The 26,378-nt window shown below is 34.2% G+C and overlaps 4 protein-coding genes across 19 annotated transcripts in view; 2 read left to right on the top strand and 2 right to left on the bottom strand.

Annotated features, from left to right (window-relative positions):
- Positions 1-1,005: 1,005 nt before the first annotated feature.
- LOC143347481 (UPF0193 protein EVG1) lies at positions 1,006-2,894 on the bottom strand. The gene is made up of 6 exons (XM_076776676.1): positions 2,348-2,894; positions 2,136-2,244; positions 1,894-2,027; positions 1,691-1,787; positions 1,338-1,481; positions 1,006-1,276 (listed from the first exon to the last, which is right to left on the bottom strand). Exons 2-6 carry the CDS (start codon positions 2,230-2,232, stop codon positions 1,056-1,058), a joined length of 693 nt encoding a protein of 230 aa, XP_076632791.1. The 5' UTR covers positions 2,233-2,244; positions 2,348-2,894; the 3' UTR covers positions 1,006-1,055.
- Frg1 (FSHD region gene 1) lies at positions 2,762-4,184 on the top strand. The gene is made up of 5 exons (XM_076776675.1): positions 2,762-3,070; positions 3,147-3,223; positions 3,303-3,595; positions 3,690-3,889; positions 3,970-4,184. The coding sequence occupies exons 1-5, from the start codon at positions 3,012-3,014 to the stop codon at positions 4,115-4,117; spliced, it is 777 nt and encodes a 258-aa protein (XP_076632790.1). The 5' UTR covers positions 2,762-3,011; the 3' UTR covers positions 4,118-4,184.
- A 738-nt stretch (positions 4,185-4,922) lies between these two features.
- On the top strand, positions 4,923-11,451 carry LOC143348499 (exportin-4). The gene is made up of 12 exons (XM_076778765.1): positions 4,923-5,086; positions 5,549-5,938; positions 6,013-6,284; positions 6,390-6,804; positions 6,898-7,153; positions 7,241-7,503; positions 7,577-8,013; positions 9,216-9,505; positions 9,732-9,925; positions 10,031-10,296; positions 10,403-10,625; positions 11,143-11,451. Exons 1-12 carry the CDS (start codon positions 5,036-5,038, stop codon positions 11,428-11,430), a joined length of 3,345 nt encoding a protein of 1,114 aa, XP_076634880.1. The 5' UTR covers positions 4,923-5,035; the 3' UTR covers positions 11,431-11,451.
- An 88-nt stretch (positions 11,452-11,539) lies between these two features.
- The window catches only part of Unc-104 (kinesin family member unc-104), a 31,873-nt gene continuing 17,034 nt past the window's right edge, over positions 11,540-26,378 (bottom strand). For 4 of the 16 annotated variants that reach the window (XM_076778748.1, XM_076778756.1, XM_076778758.1 and 1 more), the window contains 20 exons: positions 25,100-25,234; positions 24,533-24,979; positions 24,268-24,470; positions 24,058-24,175; positions 23,159-23,331; positions 22,189-22,367; positions 21,363-21,500; positions 20,165-20,302; positions 19,968-20,086; positions 19,320-19,689; positions 19,138-19,228; positions 18,890-19,005; positions 18,206-18,761; positions 17,801-17,990; positions 17,235-17,482; positions 16,861-17,163; positions 15,957-16,244; positions 15,661-15,797; positions 15,430-15,531; positions 11,540-15,080 (listed from right to left, as the gene is read on the bottom strand). In XM_076778748.1, the coding sequence (XP_076634863.1) occupies positions 14,978-15,080; positions 15,430-15,531; positions 15,661-15,797; positions 15,957-16,244; positions 16,861-17,163; positions 17,235-17,482; positions 17,801-17,990; positions 18,206-18,761; positions 18,890-19,005; positions 19,138-19,228; positions 19,320-19,689; positions 19,968-20,086; positions 20,165-20,302; positions 21,363-21,500; positions 22,189-22,367; positions 23,159-23,331; positions 24,058-24,175; positions 24,268-24,470; positions 24,533-24,979; positions 25,100-25,234 (4,154 nt within the window). In that variant the 3' untranslated portion in view covers positions 11,540-14,977. The remainder of the gene's footprint in view (positions 15,081-15,429; positions 15,532-15,660; positions 15,798-15,956; positions 16,245-16,860; positions 17,164-17,234; positions 17,483-17,800; positions 17,991-18,205; positions 18,762-18,889; positions 19,006-19,137; positions 19,229-19,319; positions 19,690-19,967; positions 20,087-20,164; positions 20,303-21,362; positions 21,501-22,188; positions 22,368-23,158; positions 23,332-24,057; positions 24,176-24,267; positions 24,471-24,532; positions 24,980-25,099; positions 25,235-26,378) is intronic. The other 12 variants (XM_076778752.1, XM_076778759.1, XM_076778761.1 and 9 more) reach the window with 10 other exon arrangements.

Raw genomic sequence — 26,378 nt, 5'->3', positions numbered from 1 at the left:
TGGTCAGCAGAGGCCAGCAGTGGGAAGCAGAGATCACCAGGGGCGAATAGTAGCAAGTAGTAAGCGTTATATGTTGTCAGAAGCATCAGAGGTGGTCAGCAGCGGTCAGCAGAGACGAACGGAGGCATGCAGTGGCAAGCAGAGATCAGCAGGGGCGAACAGTAGCATGTAGTAATCGTTATACGTTGTCAGAAATTCCAGGAGTGGTCAGCAGCGGTCAGCAGAGGCTGGGAGAGACTAACAGTAGCCAGTCGTAATCGTTATACGTTGTTAGAAATTCCAGAAGTGGTCAGCAGCGGTCAGCAGAGGCCAGTGGAGACCTGTTGACGGGAGGTCGGATATTAGTTGTTCAAGAGCGAGAAGGGAAGTGTGAGCCTTTGTCTCTCGACTCCCACGAGACGGTCCGAACTTACTTTGGGCAACTTCATAGAATCGAGAAAGGGGGCATGCGTCATTTTGCCTTTGTCGGGTTTCTGAAGCTCCACGAGCTTACGTACGCGTGATCTGACATAGTGTAAGAGAGTACCTTCGGTGTCTGGCTGGCATCTCTGACACACACCTCGAATGCTCAGCTAGTAAAACGCCCAAGTTTGGCGTGGAATAGTTTGTTACCGGCAACGCTAGATGGCGCTTATTTATCGACCTCGAACCCCCTGGTGCTAAAACGCCCAAGTTTGTCGTGGAATAGTTCGTTACCTTCAACGCTAGATGGCGCTTATTTATCGACCTCGAACCCCCTGGTGCTAAAACGCCCAAGTTTGTCGTGGAATAGTTCGTTACCTTCAACGCTAGATGGCGTTTATTTATCGACCTCGAGCCCTCTGGTGCTAAAAAGCCCAAGCTTGTCGTGAAATCCATCTAGCGTGGACGATACGAACTATTCCACGACAAACTTGGGCGTTTTAACACCAGAGTGTGTGTTTGTATTTAAGAACACTATTATTTTAGTTAGTTATTTTATTAAGAATAATTCAAAATATTGTATAATATATTTTGTAATCCGTATAAAATATATCAATTAGATAGATAAAGCGAAATGCAATCAATGAACGACATTAATTTTCATCCAATTGCTCAATGGAGAGTGGTTTTGGTAACGGTTTTTCAAGACTCTTCATCTCTTTTCGAATTTCTTTAGTCTTTTGTTTATCTAGTGATTCAAGTAGACGTAATTTATGCGCTATTTCTTGTTGTATAATAGGACGATATTTCTTTTCCATCCCTAAGCATTTCATATCGCTTAAAAATTCCATTCTTTCTTGAATCCCTCGTACCACTGAAAAAACGCGTTTGCTATAGACGTCTAATATAAATAGAAATTTATTTTGTCTACTTACGATCATCAACAGGATCAATATTATCAGGCAAGTGTGATTCTCGTTTCACTTTGTGGAGAACCTTTGGCCCATGAGGTGTTTCTGGCATATCTTTCCCATATGCCATTATACATGCTAAATGATGTTTCTGTTTCTCCTTGTTAACTGAATTTTTAACGAGAAAGATAATCGTTAAAATTATTTTATTTACCCAAAATAACCCCAGAACAACTATTGTAAGACTTCTTTTTTCACGAAGTTAGAATAATCCAAACATTGACGTCATTTCGGCCAAGTGTACTAATAGAACTGTGCTTAACTATGGAAATAATTAATTCGGTATCGTTAAAACAAATAAAAGTATATGATCTTACGTAAAGGAAATGTTCTCCTATACTGTTCTCTCTCATACGCGCCGCTTTTAACGATCATATCTTTGGTCCGTCTTTTCCAAACAGTAGGCATCATGACCTACGGAAAACCATTAATTACGAAAATAATAATCACCAAAATAATGAAGTCACTTTCCATCAATAACTTCATTAATACTGTTTTCTATTTGCTCTAAAAATCTTACTTGATACTCGCAATCATGCTTATTTAGTTTCCCGCTCGATCTTTCCATGGGAAGTGGCAAGGAGTCCCCTCTATCGATTGCTTCTTGAATGGATTTCCTTTGCATCATGCTCACCTTCGATTCTTCCATCAAAACTAAAATAAAAAATGCATGCTGCTCCAATTGATTATTCCCTTTGAAGGTAGTTGGAACTAAGCGAAACATTGACATGTAACGCAAACAAATTTGCAAATTTAACTCACGTTTTATTAAACTCTTCGTCTCCTCGCTGTATTTGGCTCTTGGAGGATTGTGAAACGCTCCCGCTCCCATCTCGACTCTCTGATACTTTCGATCCATTGGAACCACTTTCTGCGAAGGTCGTATTCAAGGCCGTTAACGCATCAGCATAGTTTAATAAGTACGAACAAACTGTCACGATTCGTGAACACGCTAGAACAATCGCGTTAGTTACCTGCCGCGATATAAACAGAGCGCAAAGTTCCCGTCACGTTTCTATGACTACTTCGAAGATGATTCACTTCAATCGAATTAACTTACAAACTGCAACTTTTAAGGGACATTGCCTAACTACCTCCAATCGATACTGCTCTCTTTGATATAAAGAAGCGAACATTGAAAGTACTACAAACAGAAAAATTAGACGAATATTACAAATTGAAACGTTTTAGATCACTTTAAAACCTCATAACGGGCTACTCCTACAATATAGTACGAAGCAAAGAAATGTGGTTCTATTTCAAAACCCCATATTAATTACAATATGAGAACAAATTGTTTTTTAAATTACTCTATTAGCGTAAGCCGTAATTTAATGCATTATAGTAACTTTGGAATGTATGCAATATATAAAGTTACTAACAAAATGTAACTAAATAGTTTCTATCGTCTGCTTGTTGGCTTGTTATTGCTTTCTTAGTCATGTGAATTTGTGTATAAATATTGTGCACGAGAACTTTCCTATCATTATTTTTTAAGTAATTTGTATTTATTATAATGGAGATACGTCTATCCATATTAGCAGATATATAGGAAGCACTTTTAAATTCTATGTTAATAATAGGAAGCCCAAAAGAATTGATAGTAGATGCTTATAAATTAATAGAAAAATTGTGAAAATGTCAGAATACGATAAAGTCAGAACTGGAAAACTTATATTAAAAGGCGAAAAGATAAGGTAAAAATAAGTTAACCTTTTAACTAATCGGTTTGTCTTGATTTTCGTGTCGTAATCTTTCGTTTACGTTTCATAGATCAAAGAAACGAAAATTGAAAAAACAAGAGAAGGAACATGTTAATGCTACCGATGATAAAGATATTTTAACTCATGGTACATTCTATGTATGATACTATTTGTGATAACCTATAATTTTGTACAAGTCATTCCATTTATTTTATTGAATTTATAGGTGGATGGTGGAAAGCCACGCAAGTATCAGAGGTTACAGGAACAGTGGCAATTGAATTTGGAAATCATACTTATATGAAAGCTTTGGATAATGGACTATTTACATTAGGTGCACCTCATGACGAAGGAGAAGGACCTTCTCCTGAAGAAATTTTGACAGCATTTCCAATAGGTGAAACTAAGATTGCGTTAAAATCTGGTTATGGAAAGTACTTAGGTGTTGATAAAAAAGGTGTTGTTGTTGGAAGAAGCGATGCAGTGGGTATGATCGAACAATGGGAACCAATTTTCCAGGTATTTCCACGAATATTTAACCAATGGTTTTTTGTATATTACAACCTGATAGATATTACTATGTAAGATTAAACATTCTATGATCCATTTTCAGGATAATAAACTTGCTATTTTAAATAGCAATAGTTGCTTTGTCTCTCTTACAGACGAAGATGACATTGTTTGTCAAACCAAGACTGCTGGGCCTTCAGAATTTTGTACTATCAGAAGTATAACTCAGAAAGCCCAAGATCCAAATAAAGATGTACCAAAAGAAGAACAGGGTTCTCTGCAGGATGTTGAAGTGAACTATGTGTAAGCGATACAGTTAATATATAAAAAAGATTAGTTGCAATTATACACGATAAATGAAAAATGTAATAATAAAATTTTAGGAGAAAGTTCCAAAAGTTTCAAGACAAAAAGTTAAGAATAAATAAAGCAGATCGTACTGAATTAGAAAAAGCAAAACGAGAAGGAAACTTGCATGAAACTTTATTGGACAGAAGAAGCAAAATGAAAGCAGATCGATATTGTAAATAACTTCATATACTAAATATATATTTACGAATTGTACTAAATATAACTAATAAATTACTGATTTATAAAATGTGTGTATTTTATGTAATAAGCATTTTGCATATGTCGGTTTTTATTTTTGCAATTTGTACATATTCTCCATCAAAATACGCGTAGTTTGCTTTTTTAAACATTAAAATCGTCCAATCCGTTCAGAAGTTATGACGTTTTAAAGATTCGTATGAAAATTCGGGTAGACATTTCTGGCCAGAAATTATATTTTCGGTAAGGAATTTTTTTCTCGAAAATGGTTAGGATTTCGAGGGCATGTCTATTGACCAAAAACGATTGTAATGGACCCCCGTAACTAAAAATAATTTTTTTAGAACGATTTGAAATTTTTTAATTTTGTCGAAAAATTTCACACCTACACGAATTTTTTTCTCGAAAGGGGTTAGGATTTCGGGGGTATGTCTCTTGACCAAAAATGATTGTAATTTACTCCTGCAACCAAAAATAATTTTTGGACCTTTCTCGTTTGTGAAAAATTTCTGCACCTGGTCTGTCGTCTGATAATTAATATTCGATTATTCTTTACAATCCCCCTATAGTCAATTCGCATATATTTACGCACACACTACAGCTGTTTACCTATTGATACTAATTCAGTGAATAGTTTCTCAACTGACCGCCATCCATGAGAAGAGGCCGCTAAAATCACCTTCGAATTTTCAGGTCGGTATGGCAGTCAGCCCGCTAAACTTTGACGCCCGTAACATCGGTTATGCTCGTCGCTGTTTTACTGTCCGGGGGTTGTGTATGCGTGAAAAATCTGGCCCGTTTGGCAATACAGGTGCCAAAGTAGAATGTGTAACGAACGCTACTGACAACAAGTTTGTTTACAATTATTTTAACTTAAAGAACGTGAATACTTGTGTACAAATGGCAGAACAACTAATTAATGAATTAGAAAAAGTTGCACGAGTAATTTTAGTAAGTTTACGGGTTTCTGATGTTATTTTATTCCCCTTATGAAGGTTATAATAAATATATTTTACAAATGAATTATGCCAAATGATGTATTTGAATACTATGTGGACTGTACAAATATCACACCATACATGTATTTAATACAGTTGTATTTTATATTTTTCAATGTAATATAAAAAAAAATTTCAAATGCAGATATTCATTTTATGTTATGAAATATGAATTAATGACTGGCTAATTAAATAATATTTTTAAGATTACTACAAGTACCATACGATTTGTTTTTATTATTGTGGAATTCTATGAAGTTTTTTTTATATTATATGTTTTACAAGGATATTTCAATATAAGTATCAACATTTTCCAATCCATTTAAAATATTTAAGATGTATAGTTGTATGTACAAAAACTATATTAGAATTTCTTGCTGAATTATTTGTTTTAATAGTTCTATTATATTTTCAGGCACCACCAAATTTAATTTCACCAGAACAACGTAGAAGTGCTGAAGAATTTTTTTTAAATTTTCGAAAAACTAAATTTCCTTATGGTTTGTGCAGACAAATTTTGGAAACAAATACAAATGATTATATTCTTTTTGAAGCAGCTGGCTTAATAAAGATAGCATTAATAAGAGAATGGACACTTCTACCGATAGAAGACATTTCATCTTTAAAACAATACCTTTTTCATTATGTGATAAACAAACCATACTTAGCTCCATATGTCAAAGGATGTATATTGCAAATTATTGCATTTATAATAAAAATTGGAAATGTCAATGATTCTGGACAAGAACGACAACACACACTAAATGAAATAGAAACTTTGATAATGACTGGGGACATGTCAAAAGTAAAAAAAACTGAGAAACTAATATGATTATTGTATACGAAAAATTTTCATTTCATATTCTGTAATGTTTACAGAAAATTTTGGGGTGCAATCTTATATCTGCTATAATACATGAATATGCAATAAATTCTATGCCTACGAGCATAGATTTTTCATTGGAACGTATTCTTAAAGAGAAGAAAATATTTCAGACTGACAGTTTAAAAAGAATTTTCAACTTCAGCATCAGAATTCTTGACGAATTAATTAAAGGAGATATGCAAGAGGATACTGTGACTCTACTCAAATATTTACTCCCAATTGTAGAAAGTACACTTACATGGTCATTTTGTTTTATAACAAATATCCTTTTTATGATAAAATATCTTAATCCATTTTTCTATATATTCATCCATTTTTCAATTTTCTAATTTTATTCCTTGACTCCATTATTAATTGAACCAATACATATAACAAAATGTAATCCAGAATTAATATTAAAAAAAGACTGGCAAGATGTAATATTAGATCCAGCTATACTAGATTTATTTTTCACATTGTATTGGAAAATACGAGGTAATCCACAATTAGCTCACCATGCAAGAACTTGCTTAGTCCAAATGGCAGGCTTGACGGGTACAGTACTATCATCCGAACAAGTAGAGTTGCAATATGTCTCTAATTATATGCAGAGATTTTTAAAATTTATTACAAGTATTAATATTATTGACCAAGAAGCAAGTGGGATTGCTAATATTATAAGGAATCTTTTTAATTTTCATCGTGTAAGTTTTGCATCTCTACCAGAAGGTATGTTTACATCACTTATGGAACAGCTGCTTCGATTAACTTGTCTATTTATAGAAAATGCAGCACAAGAAGAATCAGTAAGTTGTATCATATACTATTTTAAGATAACTATATAAATGTGAAATTTCTTAATATTTATTTAATTATTATGAAACTTTAATCTTTTATAGTTGTGTGTTGATGATTGCTTATATACAGAAGCTTTAGATATTTTGTTCAAAACATGGCTAGATTTTTGGTCAGAAACAAATCTATTTCCTGTTGAACTTTGTAAACAAAGTTCTGTCAAAATATTTAATACATATCTTCAGTCTCATTTATCTGCCCCAGAAGGTATAAGAACCACTGAAGAGGATCTTAATAAGGAAGAAATGGAGACTGAGGAAGATGATAAAATTAGATTTAAGGAACAATTACAAACAATTGGTAAGTATTATACTTATATTTTGTTTTGTATTTTTTTCAATATTGTGCTTGCACATATTTATGGGGTAAAATTTTTGTTTATTATAGGAATTTTTGGAAGACAAATACCAAGTCATTCTCTTCCATTATTGGCACAATTAATAGAAAATCGTACTTCTAAATTGCGTGAAATTTTTAATAAATTAGTGGGACAAGCTGAACCCTTAAATACACTAAAAGATATATCTATGAGTAGATTATATGAAGATTTACATTGGCTACTACTTATAACAGGTCATGTACTTTGCATGGAGTCTGAAGATAAAACTGCCTTAATATCTTCTGACATAATGACATATAGTATGGAACAGGTTTGTAAACAAATTGGTTAATTAATAGGTTTAATTAAAAATGCTACAAGCGATAAAGGAATGTAATTTTCAGATACAACAAGGAAAGGTTGACGTAAATCGTTCACTACAATTTTTAGCATCTTCAGAAAATGTTTCGTTGGACATTAATATTACTATTGAATCAGTAGATCATGTAATTCGTTTAGTAGCAAATGTTTTTCGTTTGTGTGCCATAGAAAAAGCTGCAATATCTGTTCGTCTAGATAGTATACTAAGCCCCGAATTAAGTTGTACAGTAATGTGGTTTTTGCACAGATGGTCCCTCTATTATCTATTATTAGTAGAAAATAATTATTCCGAAACAAGTATTGCATTCATACAAGCTTTCGGAGAAGACACCCCTGCATCATGGATTATAAACTTTCTTTTAGAAAAAATAGAACAAAATATTAACGCTTTTAAAGGTGAACCGGCATTAATGAAGGAAACTATAAATTTATTAATAGCTCTTGTTGATTCACCAGAAAAGTAAGTATAAAAGAATGGTGTAACATAATCATTAGAGTAATCTGATTGGAAGCAATGACCTTTTTAGCGTTTCAAATTTAAAAGATTTTGATTAACATTTATTGAGTCTTTCAAGTGGAATCAATGGATTTCGAATTTCTTTAAGATTTTTGCCGGATGATTGTTTCATATGGGGCACATGTTTATAATAGGTAATAATAAGTACTATTTCTGACAGAAATTGATTTAAAGATATCATTATTATAATTTTATTTGCAACTATTGTACAGAATTTCATTCTATTATTTTTTTTTTTTCATTAGAACTATACTGCAAAAACTGTTTAATGCAAAGCATAAATCTACACAACATTAAAAATGATAAATAAAACAAAAAGTACATTTTTATCACTCAAAAGTTTCTAACATAAAGTCTTTTGGTAGACTTTGCCAGATAACTGTTTAGCAAGAACAAAAAATATTTTCTTGCATAAAGTCAAGTGTATGTATTATTATATTTATTATCTTTTAAAAAACTTGTCTTTTTACTGTGATATTCAACCAGAGCTTTATATTAACAATTTATTCGTATGGTGCGTTTATTAACATAAGAAATGCCTATGTAAGTTTCCAAAGTGGAGATAACAATGAGCTCATTCATTAGTAGTAAAGTATATTGTTCATTTAGTTTTGAAAATATACACACATGTGTCTCATATGTTTTGCCTAACAATCATTTTGTAAAATCATTAATTTTTCTTTTTAACCCTCGGACAGCAAACATGGGTCATTTGTGACCCTGGATTAGGAAACGTAATTAGATACAAAATTAAATTCAGAATGTGCTCTGGAATATGAATTAACAGTGCGGGTCAGACATTACCCACGTCCGCCGTCCACATATTCGCCGTCTGAGGATCAATACTAAAGCGAATATTCCACCAAGTACGTCGACATATGACGGAGTATTACCACAATGCATTGCTACAAAAATTTAATGTGCATTTTTTCTTTGTAATCGACTACAAACTAATATACTTTTACAATCATACGTTGCCATATTTGACAGAATGTTCACTTAAATATTCATATTTCAATACTCTACAGTGTTTAGTAAGGAAGAAAAATATATTCTCTACTAATATAATATTTTATATATTATGATTCCATTTAATAGTAAAAGAATTTGATCAAAAAGTTGAAAAAAAATATAACACTTTTCAGAGCCAGTTGTATATTAAAATCTGAACGATTTGGATGTATTATAAATTTAGCTACAAAAGGACAATACGACTTCCAGCAGGTGGTTAAAAGAGGATTAATGCATGCAGTGATCCGAGTTGGAATTATTATGAAAGTTGAAATTATTAATTCAAGCAAGTCTTATTGGTCCCAGACTGTACAATTATTGCAAAACAGATGTAAACAAATTACATCGGATGTGAAATTTATGCAATGTTATCATCAAGAAGAAATTAAAGTTCAAATTATTGATATTTTAGAATGTTTTATTGGTAAGTTATTTCTAATTTTGATAAAATCGTAGATGTACAGACGCTTTATTTTAATATTTTTATGCCGACGTCTTCGAATACAATGATTGTTTAAACAAACGTTTTATTTTTTTCCAATGGAGCGATAAATTTTTCAACAACTAGGTTTTTAGTTTCTGAAATATTTAACATTGTCAAAAATGATAAAATAAAGTATCAGTACTGAGATGTTTTATTGTTATAATAGGAGTTGTACAAGGTGCACAAGGTGTGCATAATTCAAGATCCGGCATAATATCCTTATTCCAATATATCCGACCGGTATTACAAGAACTTCCAAGTTTACTATCTATATATCATAATTATCAGCAAATAGTACAATTAATTTTAGAACTACTTGTTGAGTGTACAGTTGAAGAAATTCTTTGCTATTTACTAACGGTAAAAATAATCTTAATTACTTTATTTTGTTATGAATTATTTAGTTATCAACAAAAATAAGTGATTTATTGTCTATATGACTTTACATGAATTTTGTAATTCTAGACAGAAACTAAACTTCAAATATGTGAAATTTCTTTAAATGTAATACAAATTTACGCACGTTGCAATGCTAATCGGTTAACTGTGGATTCAACTACAGAAGAAAATAATTACGAAGACATTCTGTTGCTAATGAAGCTTTTAACTAATTTAAATGAAGATGTGATCATGTATAAGACGAAATTACCGGATATGTGTTTATGTAATTTAAATATAATTATACCTATGATATCTATGGAATTACTAAAAATCCCACCATTATGTTTACAGTAAGTGAAAATTTATTTATCGCTATTGTATTGTTAGTATTAATACTCCGTTAATGAACTTAATGTACTCTAGTTCAATTAAAATATGTCTCTTTGTTTGTTACAGATACTTTAAAGTGATAAAATTGCGTTGTATAAGTTCTCCCGAAGAAGCGTGCAATTTACCTTCTGAATTATTGCGGTCACTTTTAGCATTAGTAGAATTAGGCTTAGTTTCGTTTGGCCACAAAGTATTTACGTTATGTTGTGAAATAATTCAACATTTAACATACCATATTTACAATTCAAATGAACATCCACGAAATAAATTAATGGCACCATTTTTAAATGTAAATGATATTACAATCATTCAATTGTCTACGTATTCTGTATACTATAAATATTATTTTTTATTTTATATATCTTTAAATAATTAGATGTTTACTCAAAAAAACAGGGATGGGGAACGTACGACGTCTTCTAAGGTACTCGGTGCTAGCCTTCCTTATATTTCATCAATTATATATCTTTGTTTAAAAAATTACATATTCTCAAACGACATTTCATTTAAAAGAATCGTTATTAGCTATATGGTTAACGCGTCGTCCTGTTTCTTATTTGCCCGCGGAAAGAACACGGACTCGTTCCCTCATTTATGAATTCCTAAAGGAGATATTAATTTATATTTCTTTTAATTTAAGATATTCATATGTATTTCTTTATCATTTTGGCAACACTGTTTCTATATGAAACGTGCAGCTTTATAAGAAATTCTAATTTCCCACCCCTGAACTAGAATTTTGTTTTCAATTTAGTATCTTAATTCGTTTATAGTGTTCAAAACTTAACACGATTGTTTTCTTTCAGTTATTGATGATTCTATGTTTATCACGTCAAATTGATCGAGATTTCATATCAAAAGTGAGTACACCCTTCTATATTTTGATATGCTGCTATCAAGAAGAATATCAGCAGCTTGTACAAAACATTTTATCTGCCCAATCAGATCAACAAATTGTACAAAAATTAGCAGATACTTTTACACATTTGACTGAGAATGTAGAATTAAATGCCGACGTTAAATATAAAACTGTATTTGAAAATTGCTTTTATCATTTAATCATCAATGTACATGGATTGGTAAAGATTAAATAAACATTTACTTGTGTCCTTCCATTCTTTGTTTTATAAAAGTTTATAAACCAGCGTTGAGTTAACAGAAATCTGTACAACAACTTAAAAAGCGGGTATGCTGTGAAAAGAATCCTTTAAGCATATAAGCTTTTTATTGACCGATTTATTACACGTTACCACTTACAGTGAGCCTAGCGAAAATCGAATAATAATAATAAATACAAGTTACAGCATCGATGCATGTTTCTCATAGCAAACGACCAGAAATGAAAACGTTTTCGCAATAGATTTTTAGGTAACTTACAAACAAGTATATGAACTTACATACTTGGTACAGATCAAATCATCGTTAACCTTTCTTCATACATTTTCCGGATGATCATTGACATTTGACAAAATGCTTACGTTAATATTAAATTTATTTATATATTTATATAATATACTTCACTTGTAAGGTATGCATGTGTGTATACATACATACATCATACATATGTATGTATGCATACATATATACACATCTTATATATATATGTATAAGCAAACATATTCTTTCGTACTCTCTCTTGCGCGCTTACTCATTCTCTCTTTTTTACGTCCTTCCTTTCTCTCTCTCTCGCTCTTGAATCATTATCGTTAATTCCGTATTTTGACTCCTAATAACAACAATGATTATTAATCTTACCAACGGCGTTTTGCGTTTTAATCGACGCTCATATCGCTTTCCTTTTATCACCATTCATTTTCATCATCCATCTTTCTTTATTTTCTTTTCACATTTACTTTCCAATTTCTTCATTTTTCTTACGACGTTATAAATTAAGACATTAACCCCCTGAAGCAATGGTGGTTACAGTGCCATAACCATTGTAATTTTACCTTTGTTTCACTTCCATACTCAATTTGTTACATACATTATATAATAAATAAATTATACATAAAAAATAAGATTAAAATTTAAATACTGTACATTATAAGTAATATCAATAAGTATTGCATGCGCCCATATACTTCATACCCTTGTACAGTTTGTAGGCGTTTTCTTGTGTATTTGAAAAAAAGGTATAGCTTAATTATGCATTGATTACTTTTGTTTCATTGTGTAAAAACGCATCTTACAAGTCTTCGTTTTAATCCTAAATTTGTTAAAGTATATTTACTTTGTAGATGTAGAATGAACATCTTTGAAAAAAGGGATACATGCAATAAACTACTTACATCCTTTGGTTCAGATTTTTAATTGTATTTGTTTGGAGATGTTATGAATATTCGTGAAAAATGTTTCATTTTCCTTATATCATCTATTACTACTAGTCTCTTATATTTATCTTACATGAACTCTCACTTCCATTTCCAATAGGATACAGAATCTCTTTGGTACATTATTAAACATGAACATCACTCTAGCAATATAAAGTGCTAAGTTATTTAATAATTCTCAATAAAGAAAAATTAAATAAGATTGAATGATATTGCACTGTATGTTTTATACTTTGAAGGATGAAAAATTATCAAATATCCACTCTCTTATTTTAGGAAAGTTTTCAATTTATTATTCAATTTTTCATTTGAAATCCATTACTTTCATCAAACAAGGTTGAGAAATTAAATTGATGGTATTTTATAACAAATTTCTGTTAAATAATTAATTAAATATTTTAAAAAACATACTTAAAATATGTTAAATTAATAGATTTGGATACCTGGTGGAATTTAAATTGATTAAATATTCTATTTAATAATACAATTCCAAACAAAAGATATTTGCATTTTGAATTGTATTTTAACTATTATGCACACAATAATTTGTGATTGCTAGATATATGTACTTGGTAATATTAAGTGAATGAATGATGCATATACATCCACATATTCAATTTACAATTACAAATAATCAACTATGTTGTAACAGCATCCCCAAAAATGGGGATTACAATTACAATTTGAAATACTACTATACTGTTACAAAAATGCAACATACATAAATACGAAGTAGAATCAATAATTTACAATTTCAGTAACTAATATTGTAAATACTATAAATTAAATTATGTTAAAATAAAAAAAGACGTTATCAGTGTTATTAATTCGTCTAAATTTTTGCTTCAAAGGGTTAAGTTGTACAACTGATGGTTAAGTTGTACACGGATGTGTTGTACAACTTATGGGTTTACGGACTCTCGTTCTTCATCGATACGCATATCATCGTTAACAAAATAAAACTATCAGACTCTACAACAGTTAGCAAGAAAAAACGGCAACAGGAGCGGAATACACTTTTGCGTACACTACCGCGTATAAATGACCGAGAAAATAATCCGCCTCGGTATCTACTCGGGAAATTAGTGAGATAACATATTAGTAATCGTCTCTCTGAAGTTTTGGGTAGATGCTGCAAAAACTATAATTCTTGAGCTTAAAACGATAGAATTATTCATTAAGTAATAATGGGCTGCATAGAATTAATACAGATTCCATGTTGATAAATAAAACATGATATTTAACAACTTTTTAGATGCATGACTGTTACGACACCGAGAAACATTTGATTTGTCGCGGTTTTTTTTAATAATATTACGAATTACTGACTGTTATTAGTAAGAGCAAACATAGAGACTTGAAAATATCATTCGAACTGGATTTATATCCAAAATTAAAATAGAAGCATAAATTGCGAAATTTTGATCAATTGTTCATTATCCAAGGCGTAAATATTACAACGCGGAACAAGATCAGGGAAAAATAACTATTGCGATGACAGTCACAATTGTAAACTTAATACGTAAACGAGTCACTATCAATTACTTAACGCTCACCGTGTTAACTTGTACGAAATAATCCGCACCCTTTCTCGGTGTATAATATCTCCAGACATGAACATGCAATAATTCGTAATTTGCCAGACTTCGTCCCACCTCTCTCTTTCTCTCCCTCTCTTTCTTGCTTTATCTCGCACACATCTTTTCATATCAGTATACCTACAATGTGTATATCTTTTGCCTTGTTTCTATGATCGTCTTAGGAATGTTTTATTTAGGCATAAAATACGTTCCTCTTCGCTCTATGCAGTTTCGCGTTTATAGAGAATCGCTTCGCACAACCGACTAATATCAAGAAATTCAAATACGACGGTAAAAGGTATCGCGAGTTCGCGCGGTGATAACCTCGTCGACGTTTGATGCGTTTCAATTGTTTTTTCGAAACGAACGGAGAGGACCCGTGGAAGAATTCGCGACCCAAAGTAATAGTTTTTAATTCGAACGTGCGTAACATTTCCTTCAAAAGACGAATGTACCTCCGTTAGTTATCGATTCTTTTTTCTTTTCTTCTCTAATCGATTGTCAGGCGTAAAAGCACTGACGGTTCTTAAATCAGACATCCGGATATTAATCGGCGGCTGTCGAAGCTTGTAGCCGATCGATACGCTTTTCCGAGCCACTTAATAATCGAAGACTACCGGAAATCGAAAGCTACAGAGATCATGAGACTCGAAGGCCGAGTGCGACCAACACAGCATCTTCTCGGAGGCTTTCGTGATGACGCTCGTTACCTCGGCCAACGTGTCGACCACTCACTTGTTCTGGTTCGACTGTTGATCTATAGGCGGAGATAGACCGACTGGCGAAGCGTTATTCAGATTCGCTGCTGTCGGCCCTTTGCGCGCTAGTTTCGATCTATATACATAAGGGGGGGGCGATATGGTTAGGAGTTCGTGGGAACGGACCTGGATGTAACGACGGTATTCAATCCGGTTTAAATGGAGAAGCGAAAATTCGAGTAACTCAGGCTGATTTGCAAGACCTTTTGGCTTTTGTTTGAAACGACTAGAAAGGACGTGGACCGCCCAAAATGCTTTAATCAGAACCGAAGCTTGGGCCATTTAAACTATTGTACACGTGTAGTTTTACACATTTATAAAAGACGAATTTGATGATGAAACAAATGTATCTTTAAGATTTGAAATCTACTCTTATTGTGTTATTAAATGACAAAATTTAATACTTTTTGGAATTATACACATACCTGATTTGACCAGCAAGGAGAGGATTAATAGCATATAACCAGTCGTAGACTTCCTTGTCCCCTAAAGTTTGCAGCAAATATCCTCGATGTTTTGTAACAACACTAAAAAAGAAAAATGCTTATAACCATTAACACCTTAACAAAAACCGTCTCGACGTATTTTAATAAATTATTTTTATTAACTAATAGAGTAACTGAGAGAAAAGTATTATTCCGTGATTAGTAAATTACCTGAAAGTATTTGGTACTTTCACCATGGCTAACTGATCTTCAGAATATTCAACTTGAGCAGTAGCTAAATTGATCAGAGCTCTCTCTACCGGATCTTTTTCTTCCCGAAAAATTAGAACATAAGGTCGTCGCACCGCCTATGTACAATAATAATGTTTTTACGAATGGAAGATCACCAGCCTTCTTTTTCACAGATGTCGATCTTCTCATTAATCAGTATTTATTATTTATTACGGTTTAATTTAAAAGTTTTATTAATTTATCAGATGTGTACAGTTTTTTTACGATATACATACCACCCAGCGTTTCTTCCATCCATTAGTCTTGTGTTCGAGAACATTTAGGTATCCTTTTCTAGCAATAACCGGACTAATGCGTATTTCTTCAACTTCCGGCACGTAGAGCACCAAATTTTCCTTCGATGGAGACGAGGAACCTAACGGAGCCGGGGCGATGGTACATGTCTGGTTGTTGGACTCGCTAGCCAATATGCTCTCTTGCAGTTCTTGTAGTCTAGCCCTCTCCGGCGAACTCAACCTAAGGATGCACGACTTAGACCTGCTCCATACTATTATACCAGCAGCCTGCAAGTAACACTCCAGCATCACCCTGACCGTGTGTCCAATCGTGCTGGCGGTTGTCTTTGACTCAAAAACCTCGAGTCATCGTTTACCAGTTGTTAAGTAGACAGTAAGCAGTTCTTAAGAAGCCGATTGCGCTAAAAGCGCAACTGTTACTCAGCGAAGCTACCGAAAATTGCGTGGTCAAAATCGACCAATTTCAAAAGCAAATGTGACTTGAAGTTTATTTAGTTTATCCATTAAAACAAAATTGTTGCAAGCTACACGGAACAGGTGAATCGGTTCTGATTTGTTTCAGACATTTAAGAATTCCGACGTTCAAATTGAATCGAATCCTTGCTATCTTCAGTCGTTTCTTTGAGATGCATTAAATACTCATATATGTATATTACTAAAATGTTCTTGTTTTTTCTGTTTGGTAACAATCAACAAGTTGGCCAATTCTTAATTCATCGTGTTTAATGCGTTACTGTGTTCTGAGGCACGAATGAAGGTAGAAAGTATCGTTTTTCTTTGAATCTCGAAAACAATAATTTATCTTTGTCATCAAGGTAGTATGATGCGACGAAGCGTGGACAACCGCTACTAGCAGGAGCACTCGGCATGCGGGGAGGGTTACCTGCTCTAAGAAATCACTAGCTCTCGCGTATACTGACTCTTGAGACGAGGACGATATCACCGAAGACATCATGGATGCTGACATATCAGCCATAGTGTCTTCTCCGGGTGAAACGTCAGAAAGTAGAATCGGTTCTTTACTTGGAATTCGACCCTGAATCAATTTTATATATTTTGCGGCCAATTCTTTTTCTCTCTCAGTCATCTCACAATGCTCGTAAACCTCTTTACTCGTTGAACGTTTAAGTTTTACCGGGCTAGCATGTGGCTCGTTTGTCGCTTTCGCCATCATATTGCAAACCTCCTGCACGAAAGAATAATTATTTACTCACCTGTAATGAATTCTTTGAATCTTGAGGAAAATAGCGAAGTTACCTTTTCGCTCTTTGTAAAATCGTGCGATATTTTATTGCAGAGTGGGACTTTGTCAATACCAAGTTTTTCTCGCAACAGTAACGTATGTCTTACTCTTTCCACTTCCTCTAATCTTGTTAATTTCTCCAATTCCCATTGGTGATCGAATATTAAACTGTCTCCTCGAGGTCTCCATCCATGAAGGTTCTCTTCTCCTCTAACATATGTGGAACTTGTGTCTAATACACGGCGTTGTCGCCTTTGAACACCTGAAAAATAATTATGAAAGAGGGGTAGGTACTGAATATAAGAGAAATGATATGTAAGAGAATATGAAACAATTTGTTTCAGCAGAATTGTTTTAAATACGTACACTTTCGTCAACTTAATAAAGGGACAAAACATAATACAGAAAGCTGCCAATTTATTGATACCATGATATAATAGTCATCGTGTATATTATGTGACATTCTTAAATATAAGGTCGTATTTGAATATACTAGACAAGTAAACAGTTTCTGACTATTACATCAGGAATATGGGAAAGGATCAAGGGGGGGACTACGCTAAGGGTAGACAAGACAAACCTGGGCTACCTGCTTCCGAAGAACGTCGCAGAACCAACTCGTAGACGCCACTGAGCCGATTAGCTTCCTGATTGCGGTAGCTTCCGCTGAACAAATGTTTGAGAGAACGAGGTCCTACTCTGGCATCTCTGCCGTAAATGATCATGCTCAAGTCTTTTGTAATTATTGCCGGTCTTCCACAATTCTCCAACTAAAACCAGATAACGATTGAAGTTAAAAATTGAATCTTCTTTACTTTAAGCCGACCACACGATTTGTTTCTACGTAAAGCACTTGGACAAAATGATGCGAACGACCCCCGTACATACGTCAGACTAAGCTTGAAACGCTCTGATGCTAATGTATTAATATTAATTTAACTTATAAAATGTCAGAAAGTAACATTAAAACAATCAAGGAACGTACCTCAAGATATGCAGAGATGGTCATGAAGATTTGTTCTCCGTACGCTGTAACTCTGTTGAGTAAGGAAGAATTGTGAAGAGAGCTGTCCCATGCTGCCTCAAATCTGAACATACATCTATCGTCTCCGGGAATTTCGAGATATTCGCCAGGGAAAAGACCCAACGAGAGTACCGAAGAGTCATTGTCTTCTTCCTCTGGCTCTGGCGTGTTTCTAATACGACCAACGACCAACTCTCTCACGTCCTTCCATCGCAAGTCAGATGCGGGTTCATGAACGATAGTAATACGGATACGACGCTGAATTCCTTGGTGAAGCAAGAAAAGTCCACGACACGGTAAGTCGTCGCTATGATCGACCACAGATGGCACGTATTCGCCGTTCGGTGCCAGTTCGCATATTTCGAACCAGACCAATACATCGTATTTGGCGTGCACGTGCGATGTGCTGGGCGATGGTAGGACGCTTCCGAATTTTGGTGAGCGTACAGGTTGACTGATCGGTATAGATGGCGGAAGCATCCTCTTCGGTGGCTGTCTTACGCTGTTGGGATGAATGCTAAAGTAAAGATATGTGCTAGAATGTAGATGATCAATAAGGAAAATAAAGAAAATAAAATCGGATTCATTTAATTAAAAAAAAAAAAGAACAAAATAAATATTGAGGCAGTAGAATTTAATGCTCACTATTCCAGTTTCGCATCCTTATGCAGTGGGTGTTGTTGGTAATGCCCAAAGACCTCGAAGACGATTGGCTGAGTTTTGAGGTACTCCAAGAATGATTTTGTCACCGTAACCGTGATCTAAACAAATTAGTCAGGTTACTAAAGTCTACTAAATTTTAAACTTGTTGCTCCATAAAACTACAAAGTTTCATAAAAAATTACGGACGACTGTTCGCCAACGTTTCGTATCGATACGAATTGCTAACTCACATTTTGTACGTGATAAAATCCAGGTGAATTTCCTTTTCCTGTATTCTTTACCGTTTCCGTTGAAAAGGTTTCGTGGTGTCGATGTAAGAAACTGCGTGCAACATATGACGTACAATTTTATGTTAGCTAATTGTTATAAAGCTGAAAACGTTTTCGTAGCTATACTTTGTGTTAAAACGCACTTGAATTGGCAGAAAATATCGGCGTACTCGGTGGAAATACCCATAGCTTGTAGCACCGTTACCCTGAATATAAATTCAGAACCCGGTTGCAAATGATCTGGTAGATCTTCTTCTTTCATGTCGCTGGAAACCGAGCTGTCACCTCTGCCACTGTCAGCATCGCCAATATCGTCCTCGTCTTTCACGTCTTTTTGCTCGTTGTGACCCTCTACGACGCGTTCCTCGTGCAGGAGTATCTGTCGATTTTTTTCGAGCGTCTGAGTTAACAAAGTGTTACGTTTGTTTTGCTTGTGACCGCCGAAGAGATCATCCTCGAAGGAAATTCTAGCTGACTGTCTGACGCCGCTTGAGTACTCGCTGTTTTCCTCTTCTGGAAGAAGGGTTCGTTACGAAAATCCTACGCCGAGACGTTTCCCGAACGACTCAAGAATACCGTAGTAGTCGAGAAACAACAAATAAGGTATAAAATTTGTATTGCAGTAACGTTACTGTACAAAGTGTTTATAAAACAATTAAAATTAATCCAACCCTACTAGTTACGTAACAAATATTTTGTTCTAATAATTGGGGGTTGAATATTTTCTCCAAGTATGTTTAAACGCCTCAACACCATGAAAGAAGATTTACATATAGACGCTGATTACGTACCAACAACGGCTTGCACGGCTACACGCAAGTAGCCTTTTACGTCTCCCTTTTCATTGACTATCGCTACTTTGTGGATCAATGGAACAGGGTACATGAGATTGCTTAAGTATATAAAAGACCTGTAATAACAAATAAACGTATTTTGTCAAGATCCTTGATCAGCTTTAATTGAACTATCGTTCGTAATTGAATTTTACCTCCCAACCATCCGGAACCATGGAAAACGATCGTAGAACGGATCACCTCCAGTAATAGATTCAATATTGAAGTCTGGAGATGTAGGTGATAGTTCAGCCTCATTATGATACATTTCTCGCATCAATTCGAGTCTTTGTCTGCACAAAAAATAAAAACGACCATTCTTCGGGTTAAATAGTATGGTTTATCAACCACTGATCAAGACAGTTTACATAGTCAGACATTGTCGTAAAGCACAGAGAAGGATACTCGGTACACAACATTCATTTTTTCAAAACATCGTGTGTATGATACGTGTTCAGACATATTTAAAAATCGTATTAGGAAATTTGTAACTGTTATCGTATAAATAAAGGGACATACGTGAGTTTTTATGAAAAAAAAAAAAAAATGGTGCTAGTTTCAATTTTCGTTTAATTAATTCAGACAAAAACTATAACGTTAAAGTATGCTTTAAGGACAAACGCTTTTAAGAATTTTGTCTGTCCCTGTATTTTCGTATAGAGAAAGATACTACATTGTTAGAGAATATGACATAGTAGTGTACAGCATCTAAGCTGTTGAAGTACATACATATTCTACGTGATTTTTGTACTTGTTTAATTATCGTAATTTGTGTAATTCGTTGGCAGAATGTAGTGGCATGTGCACGATGAAGTTACGAAGCAAGAGTGCGACAAAATTTCAGCCGCAAGGAGCGCACGTGTTCAGCGAGACACAATTAAATTATGTAAAGGAGTTAAACCCTTCAAGGACCTCCTATTTTCTTCTTGCAAAAGAAATTTATATTTCTTACGTATGCTGTTTTCTTTTTTTTTAATTTTAACAGTTATTAATAAAACAAAAATATGAACAATTCGAAAACTAAAAATTGTTCTCTATTTCATAAGTATTTCGAATTTTATCCACATAAACATTTAGAAGGGTTAATTCCACTTCGACTGTCAACGCCAAAGACTGAGAACGCTGGGCCATGCAAAGTCCTTCATCGATATCTCGTTGAATCCAGCACAGTTGCAAAGCAAAGTATTTCTTTGAAGGGTAATTGTTCAGACCGAGACAGTGTGTATATCGAAACGGTGGAAAACGGTGAGACGAAATTATAGAAAATCGACGGTTTGCGTTCTTAAAAATTCAGGATGGGCGTGAAGCGTGTGGCGATAATGAGGAAAGAGCCTCGCGCATTCGAGCACCAACCTCGAAGGCAAAAGATTTGCGAGCGAGAACTTCGGATTAGAGTAGACAGTAAGGCATTGGAAAATATCCTCTTTGGCCTCCGGGGTGCTGGGGCTCGAGTCCTCGTTGTACACGTGTCGCATCAACTCCAAGCGCTGTCTATAAGTTAACACGTATTACTTGCGTGAGTGTCCCTGTGCGTTTTTATCCAAGCACGATCTGATCAAAGCAATGATTAAATCCATAATTCTGTGCTTTTATCCCGAGCATTCGTTTGTACAATAAATTCAAGTACTCGAAATGCCTACACTTTCACTATGAAATTGAGGATAAAGAATGTATTGGATTGAACGGAAAGTTCGTGCGTTTTTTGATGAGATATCCTTTACGTATCAACCTTCACATACATGTACGAAAGATGAGACAACAAATTCCTCTAATGTATTTCGAAGTCTATTGGAGCTCTTACAGGGTTAAATTATACTAAAGAATGTAAACATTTATGTTATTTTATTTTAAAAATCAAACACTGAAATAATTAGTCTGTCTGTATCCTGGAAATGGGACTAATAATGATATCCCATTTGTTGCAAGGAGGGCCCTAGTAAACACAAAAATATTTTTAAATAATTTCGTCACTAGGATTGATGGTTCCAGAAAATACAGCTTGCAACAATTTATACGATCAACTATTAAAGTACGTACAAATAAACAGTTCTTTGATATATCTCTTTTCACGTAGGAGATACTAACTTGAAACCGTATAAGTGACTTACCCTCTAACCATGAGTGTTAAACGATAATATAATGCATGATCTTGGAACGAAGCAATGTATCAAATACGAACCTTAGTTTATCAAGTGTCCAATAATGTGTTGCTCCATTCTTTGTATCTTGAACTTCTACAGCAACAATCGTGCGCGGGAACGGCCTTTCTTCCTCTTCGTCTTCATCTACACTGGGTAAAAGATCCGGAGGAAGTGGCGAATAAAGCGTATCCGTGAGCAAAGTAAACTGGAATTGAACCTATAAAGAACATTTTATATGTAGAATGTAACCAATATGAAACATTCGTCTTTCCTCACTGAAATAAATGCACAAATTAGTGCAAATTTAAAAATAATTTACGAATCAAAAGAAACGAAATTACTAGTTAAACTTCTAGTATCTGTCTATGATATATTTAATTTAAGAAAAGCAATAAAAATTTAATTTTAATTAAAAGTGATAAATTATTGGAGTCATGAAACGAATCACTTCGTGAAATATAAAACAATGGTGAAATGAATGTATTGGTTAAGAAAATATCAATAATAAATTTAACAATTAAAATCAATTTAAAAAATTATGAAAAGATGGATAAATAAATGTATGGTTGTGGTAATATCAAGTATTTATTCGATTCATAGAACATCAAAAAGGGGGTACTTGTTTTATCGAGTGCGTTAAAACATATCAAATGACATTAAAGTTAAGTCACGAGATTAATTTCATACTACGAATTAAGATAAAAAAAAATACAAATTTTGACTACTGTGTAAACTCTTATGATCAGCAATAGAAGTTTTAAACATTTTGATTAACGATTAGACCAAAAAATTTACGTAAGTAAATTAGTTTTGATAACGAATTTATTTTGTAATATGTTTAAAATGTGATTTATTTTATGATTTTTACATCGCTGAATAAATTAATATTCATGATGAAGTAATCGTAATGGAACAAATGTTAATGATGGAAGAAGCAAATGTCAATGATTCGCGAATGGCAACGATTAACGTTCAAATTTTATTCCGAAAAATAAACCACGAATGTACCTTCTTTTTGAGTTCGACAGAAATAGCGTTAGCCTCTTTGAGGAATATCGCGTTGCCCCAGAGATCATCTCGAAGACTTGTGAATTGATGATATTTCCACTTGCGGAAGGCCCAAGCGGCCAGTTGGAACTCTCTCTCGGACCAGTTGCTCTCTGCGTCAAACAAGGGGTTGACTGAAATGCAAGCCATTACCAGGCAAAACAGTCAGAAAAGCCAAGCAGTTTGTGGATACCAGTTCCTTCGTTAAAAGCAGCCACTGTGTTTTGCCGACAATCAGATGATGCACTGTGACTCACTTTGACAATGTTATTCTTATACTAAAAGTTTAATTTTTATTTTCATTTCGACGCAAACTAGCAAAAATAATGAAATGGTAGAAAATAACGTAACATTGTACAACATAATCACATGCGTGCATTACAATCAATTGAAAGATAAAATGAACAATAAATGAACATTCAAAAAATGTGTCTACCGTTCTTTTACGTGCCATCATCTGATTGTATCACACACAGATCCGTATAATTGCAGAATTTGTAATGATATGTTGTTTTTCTTTTCATTTCACGAACTTTTTAATATATTTAGCTGTGTAAATAAACTTTAAATGTAACCATTACAAATTCTGACACTTTTAACGAAGAGGCCGTACGAGCTACACACGACGTAGCTTACTCACATGCAGAGCTGTGTAAACACCTTCCACACAACAATTACAAATCTAACGTTATTTTGTGTAATAAACATTCTATGTAATTTTATAAATATAATAAATTTGTAGCAGCTCTGCTCATGTGAATTTTAAGAATCATAAAATATTAGAAAGATGCAATTCATGATATATGTATAGCTAGTCAAAAAATTGTGAACTTCAGAAACAATTTATAATGTGTACTCACCAAAGATATCCTCCTCAATGTTATTGAAATCATCGGGTGTGTAACTGCTATACATGGACATTGTCATGCTTTGCTCCTCCACTTGTCTTTGTAATGCATCTATCCGGGCCTCGTAGCTCTGCAAAGAACAATATCCATGCGTAAATTTTTCTGATATTTTCTGGCATTTCACCAACGTTACAACCAATTTGACCAACAGTCTCAACCTACTTTTCTTTGTTCTTCGAACAGTTGATCGGCTTCTTCTTTCTCTTTGCGGAACTGCTCTTCCAGTAGCAACTGTCTCTTTTCCATTTCAGCTTTGAGGTCGATCCCCTGCATTTCCAGCAATTCAATTTGTGCAAAGTTCCAGTCGACTCTCTCTCCATTTCCAGGTGTCTCCGCGGGAGACCCCTTTTCCCTTCGTTCACGAACTGCACAACAGATTAAAGTAATATTAAATTAATTGTATCAAAGTAAATTAATTAGTACTTACCTTGATCCGGATGATTGAATCTGAATACGTGATTCTTCCCTAAAATGACACGCGATCCAGTCTTCAGAACAATTGGCTCAGTGACCACGCGTCCATTAACGTAGATTAAAGCGTCCTTCTTCGGAATCAGGGTGATGATGCTGTCGTGGTTCTCGAAAACACAATGCTCGCTCAGTATGTGAGGACCGCAGAGTTGAATGTCTTGTGGTATGTTAGCCTCGGCGCTACCAATACGCGTGAAACCATCCTTGATGTAGTAGATCAGACACTCGGACATAAGAGGATCCTCGTTTAAGTTCACCAAGTGTGGAGTTTTCTTCGGTGAGAACACACCAACTGTGACACCGTCCTCTTTCACGGCAACACCCATTTCGGCGAACACCGCCTCGCGTTGAAGGCGTATCACCTCCGTTCGTTCCAGTTTTTCCTCCCAGGTTTCGTTCAGTTCTGAAAATAAATGACGAAAGTGTCATCAGTCTTTTTGTAACTTACGTTTTTTACGCAGCCTGTCCTCTTTCTACGGTCTCCAAATTACTCCCTCATGAAAAATGTCTTCTCTGTACTTACCAGCGATCAATTTTTCCGAAGCTTGCAGTTGATCCACTGCTACCTCGGCAATGGCCGATGTCGGGTGAGACGGAATTCTCGGTCGACTTTCCTTCACATCGTCCTCGCATTTATTCGCTCCTATAATTTCGTCTCCTGCGCGGTAGAAAAGGTCGAGTGAAGAAACGAAGAATAGAAATATATAATTCGAAGTGGCAAATCAGCCAGGGACGTAACACATGTCTCGAAAACACCAAAAGCCATAACTAAAGCAGTGGCGTAAGTGGAAAAGAGAATTTCTCAAGGATTTATTTCGTGATCTGTGTTCTAACGAAAACCGAATAGCTTCAGCGAATTCTCGTATCACTGTGAAAATGACGAATCTTCGTTTCCTCGTACAATGAATTCAATTTGATCAAGTTTATATAAATTTGTATTATTTATCGAATAGTATACCTTTGGACAGTTTCAAGTCGACAGCGATCAATACTTCACAAAAATATAACAAGTTCAATAACATATTTTGTAATTGGCACAAATCACTATGAATTTTTTCACGTTAAAATGAAAATTATTTTAGTTTTTGTATACGTTGAAAAATTGGAAACCAGCGATATCCTACAAAAGTATCGTGTAGGTAAATCGAAATTACAAACGAAAATCACTATATTTATACAAATTAAGCGTAGCGTTCGGTCAGATATTATTACTGGGATAAAATGTTGAAAAAAATGTTTTCAAATTTAATTCTAGTTAACGGGTACTCATGTCATAGCGTTCGAATTGTCCGCTGTCGAGTGCCATGCAATATTTTTAGGCCGGTTTTCAGGGACAAAATTATAGGTCTAAGTGGACAGTAAGCGAGGCAAACAACACGTGTTTACTGGAGAGGAATTCCGACACAACAGAAACTATAAAAGCCTGAAATTCATATGTGAGCGCTCGATGCGAAATGAATTACGTGTCTATTTCGGTCGAAGACTCTCGGAGACGCTAACAGGATTTTACCAGATAAGATCGATCAGGCCATTCGTCTGATTACGGAATCCTTATATTTTAAAGAATATATGTATAGCATCTCATAAAAAAAATTTCGAAGCAGCGAATCCCAAAGTTTTCAGAACCTCAGCGTATGCGATATGATATCACTTGCAGAGGACTTGGAATATTAAAATGTAAAATCAGGTCATCCTGTAAGTCGGGAGAAAGAGATGACCTGATAATTACAGATAAAATTTTAGAAATGTTAAAAATACTGTATATTTACCGCTTACAGTCTAAATTATTTGTTTTTGAAATA

The sequence above is a fragment of the Colletes latitarsis genome, chromosome 11 (genome assembly GCF_051014445.1).
Source record: "Colletes latitarsis isolate SP2378_abdomen chromosome 11, iyColLati1, whole genome shotgun sequence".
In the NCBI taxonomy this organism is placed as follows: Eukaryota; Metazoa; Arthropoda; class Insecta; order Hymenoptera; family Colletidae; genus Colletes; species Colletes latitarsis.
The sequence above is the reverse complement of the archived record's forward strand: the minus strand, read 5'-3'. Positions and strand labels throughout refer to the sequence as shown.